General features: G+C 38.3%; 1 protein-coding gene across 1 annotated transcript; it reads right to left on the reverse strand.

Moving 5' to 3' along the window:
* Nucleotides 1–484: 484 nt before the first annotated feature.
* On the reverse strand, nucleotides 485–3258 carry LOC118434101. Its single transcript, XM_035846896.1, has 5 exons — nucleotides 2979–3258; nucleotides 2687–2866; nucleotides 2438–2611; nucleotides 2215–2358; nucleotides 485–2142 (listed from the first exon to the last, which is right to left on the reverse strand). The coding sequence occupies exons 1-5, from the start codon at nucleotides 3153–3155 to the stop codon at nucleotides 799–801; spliced, it is 2019 nt and encodes a 672-aa protein (XP_035702789.1). The 5' UTR covers nucleotides 3156–3258; the 3' UTR covers nucleotides 485–798.
* Between the last annotated feature and the right edge of the window lie 619 nt (nucleotides 3259–3877).

Below are 3877 nucleotides of genomic sequence, written 5' to 3' on the forward strand. Positions count from 1 at the left end.
TCGGCGTTGGGGGTATCTTTTTTATCCCAGTTTTCCTGGATTTTAGTTTCTCCCATTTCCCGGAACAAAGCCAGAAATCAAACCCACAGATAAATCTGCAAAGCCTAAATTAAACGGTGTAAAAATATTTTTTCTAAACGGTTTATAACATTTTTAGCAGCACGATAAATGAATCCTGAAAACATTCACATTTTAAATTGCTTAGCTCTAACTGTAAACCCTAACTATAAACTTTATAGTTTAAACAGCCAGCAATGACTTATTTCTTAATTATCTTCCGGTACCACGGGAATTATGTATGCACTAACTAATACATAAGGTACATTCAATCTAGGACAGCTTGCATGAATGTTATTTTAGGATGATGTTTTGTAATGATTTTTAGTCTTATTAAGTATCTACATATGTTCCACTATTGTGATCTATGAAACCATTTGAATTTGTATGAATAATTTATCAAAACTAACATTATAATAAATAATTTTTAAATGAACAATTTAATTTCCAACAAAACAACACGTGTTAAGAAGGCATAAATTTAGAAATCCAATACTTTTATCAAGCATTCCATTTCTAAATACCAAATATAATCTGGACAATTTAGTCACAAAGATACAAAAAAAGGTAACAAAATCAATGGTTTCGAATTGATGAAATACTTGCAAAAAGAATATTGACAGTTGGAAATATGAAAATCATACAATAGATAAATAATTTAAAAAAAATTGTTTGTCGAGTCGACTCCGTCCATATCCGAAAATTCGTTCATAAAAAAGCGGTCCATCCATTTCCGTTAATTTAATTGGAAGAAACTTGTCCAGTCTGATTCTCAGATGCTTCTCGAGCCTTGTTGATCCACGGGTTGTGAACATTCGGGAACATTCTTCCAATTTCGCTTGCTCTGGCAAAAAGCTGACCCGATTCCAAAGTTGCATCAGTCGGAAGGTCGAGATGTCGCAAAGTTTTGCAAACTTGAAGTCCTGCACCGCCATTTCCAAGGGGTAAAAATGTATCGAAAATAAAATCATTTCCGATGGCATTCCTCCTCCACCCAATATCATTGTCCCCCAACTTCAAGGTTTCCAGGGAAGGAAAATGCTTGGCGTACGAGATGCCATTTCCTCCATCGAAGGATACCTGAAGTGGAAATCTTTCATTTTCCTCGACCCAAGAATCTTTGTTTACGTAGAGTTCCTTGAGCGACGGAAAACTTGGCAGGTTAAGAATCGTATTGCTCTTTACACAATTTCCAAGAGTAATCTTCAGAGAAGTCAAAGTCTGGGAATGTTTGGAAAGGAGTCGTCCAAATTCGAGGTATTCTGCATTAGTCCAATGTTCAAATCTCCCAAGATTCATTTTTGTTAAGGGTTTCTTCAATTTGTTCAGAAAATTGAGCCCTTTCGGTGTAATGTTTCGCTGAATGGTAATCTCTTCCAAGTTCTGGAATGGTTTAGCTTGCTCATAAAATGTTTCCAAAAGTGGAGAGAAAGTGCATTTCAGAATGAGCACGCGTACTCCTTTGACAGCATAAAGCAGTGGGTTCAACCAAGAGGCCAGGGAAGAACAGTCCTCACTGTGATCGCCGTCGCCTTCAACGTCATAACTCCCAACATCCATCGAGAGGACGAACGTTTCCAAGTTGGTGAATTTAATTCTGGACGGAAATCGATACCCTTGCCCAGATGCTTCAGACGTACTCCATCTCCACCCTAACTCGAAATTTTGAATAGTTTGGGTTGGGCACATTTCCAAAATTCTGATCTGTGTATCATAATCAAATTTTGATGAAATCTTTCCCCCAAAATCTAACGATGTGACGTTGTGCGTCTTCAATCCGAGGAACCAATGGAGATCTGCGATGACTTTTTCCCCCTGGGTTGGGCGGATCTCATGCTGATAACAGTTCAAGCCGATAGAAGGGATGGAAATTCGCCAATTTGGGATTGGATTTTCCTGCATTTCGTGATTGTAGCGGAACAGCTTTGTGGAATCTTCCAATTTTTTGTAACCGAGGGAAAAATCGAATTTCACGTAACCCTTCTTCTTCATGACGCGGAGAGCTTCTCGATTCCAAACTTTTGAGAGGAAACGTACATTTTTCACATCATCAAACGGAAGATATGACAAAATGCGAGACACCACCTGGACGAATTACAAAATCATTAAATTGACCAAGAAAGACAACACTTATCTAAATATACTATACTAATTTACCAGTTCGTCCAACTGTGGAATAAAGCCTGTTTCTTTCTTCTCCTCGATATTTTCCAAATTCAGGTCACCCTCATTATTGCTAATTTTCTTCCTTTCTTTTTCGAGCTCACTCTTCCAGAACAAGTCAAAATCATATTCCCTCCTCTACAAAAAAGTGAAACAATGCAAAAATTGCAAACTCAAGTTAAAAAAATTATTACTTCACTGTCAAATAATAATATACCTTGAATAACAAAACCAGACAACGAGTACTATCAAAAGTTCCAAATTCCTCTCGAACCCAGGCAGGCAGGTCGCCCTCCTTTTCAGGCTCGAGTACTCCCAAGGATAAATTGTCGCCAAATTTCAGCTCTGTTCTGTCCCGAATTTCGACATCATTCACGGTAACGACCTCCCCCTGATAAAGACGACAACAAATATTTATGCAAATAATTTCCACAAAATAACCTTTACATTATCTTATTGCTGTTACCCCGGATAATAAAGGTGTGACCCAGAACTTATTTTCGGCGCAGGTGATCTCACAAACTGGCAAGTTTCCGTCAGTCGTGATATTCAATTTTTCCTTCATGGGACGTTTCCAGAAAATGAATTGTTCTTGCTCTTGTTCCCCTTGTTCTTGCCTACCGGTGAAAGTCTCTACAATTGTAAACTACAAATAACACACAATATAAGTACAGTACAAAAAATACCAATTTAAAATGATATGATGATGAAACTTTAGGTTTCAGGTAAAGTTAAATATATTTAATGACATTATATACCTTTGGACCTTCAATATTTGGGAGAATTGCGAACGGCTTCCACAACTTTCCTCCAACTTGTCGGATGAAACTCGGCACATTTTCCGGCCGTCTGCTGAACATGGAACAACCCCGACAGAAACAGTGCGGCTCACTTTTCGTGGTCCTGCAGAGCAGTTCCCCATCGAAGTTGGCCATGGTCGAGTAATTAATTACTTGCTCGGTAAATTAAAACTTTTTAATTAATGTTTTGCTTAAATATGAGAGCTGCAAACACAACTCGCCAACGAATGAAGAAAGATGAAAGACAATTTTTGCGCGGCTGCTGTAGTTTGATGTTCCCGGCGCGTTGTTTGGGGAAAAGTGAGTTTACCTCAAATTATGTCTCATTTGGTCAGTTTTATTATTAGGTACATCAATTTCATTTGAGTGTGAGGTAGATTTGTTGAAGATGACTCATCTTAGGAGGAGAGCGTCACCACCTGCCCTTCACAGATCTCGATGCCCTTTGGATATGTGATAGGGCCCCATGAGTGTACTAAAACCCTGAAGTGGTTTGACTCCATGGCCACATTTGCGTTAGGGTCGCTAGGGTCGCTTTTTGGCTTATTATTATAGAAATATGAGTTCGTTTGAAATATATAGTTGATACAATGTAACCTGTTATATTGCTGAATCATGCTGAGAATTAACTTGTAATTCTATGGGCCATGAGCCTTGTAAGAATTATTCATTGAATAAATTATTATTATTATATATTATTAAGGGGTGAAAACCCCTTTATGGAAATGTCTTGTCTGTCCGTCTGTCCGTCCGTCTGTATCCACGATAACTTTTGAACGGATTCGAATTTCGACATCCGGTTTACGCCAACGAGTTTCTAATTTTTGGGGACGGGATGAGTTCGAAGATGGGCGTTG

The sequence above is a fragment of the Folsomia candida genome, unplaced genomic scaffold (assembly GCF_002217175.1).
Source record: "Folsomia candida strain VU population unplaced genomic scaffold, ASM221717v1 Fcan01_Sc001, whole genome shotgun sequence".
Lineage (NCBI taxonomy): Eukaryota > Metazoa > Arthropoda > Collembola > Entomobryomorpha > Isotomidae > Folsomia > Folsomia candida.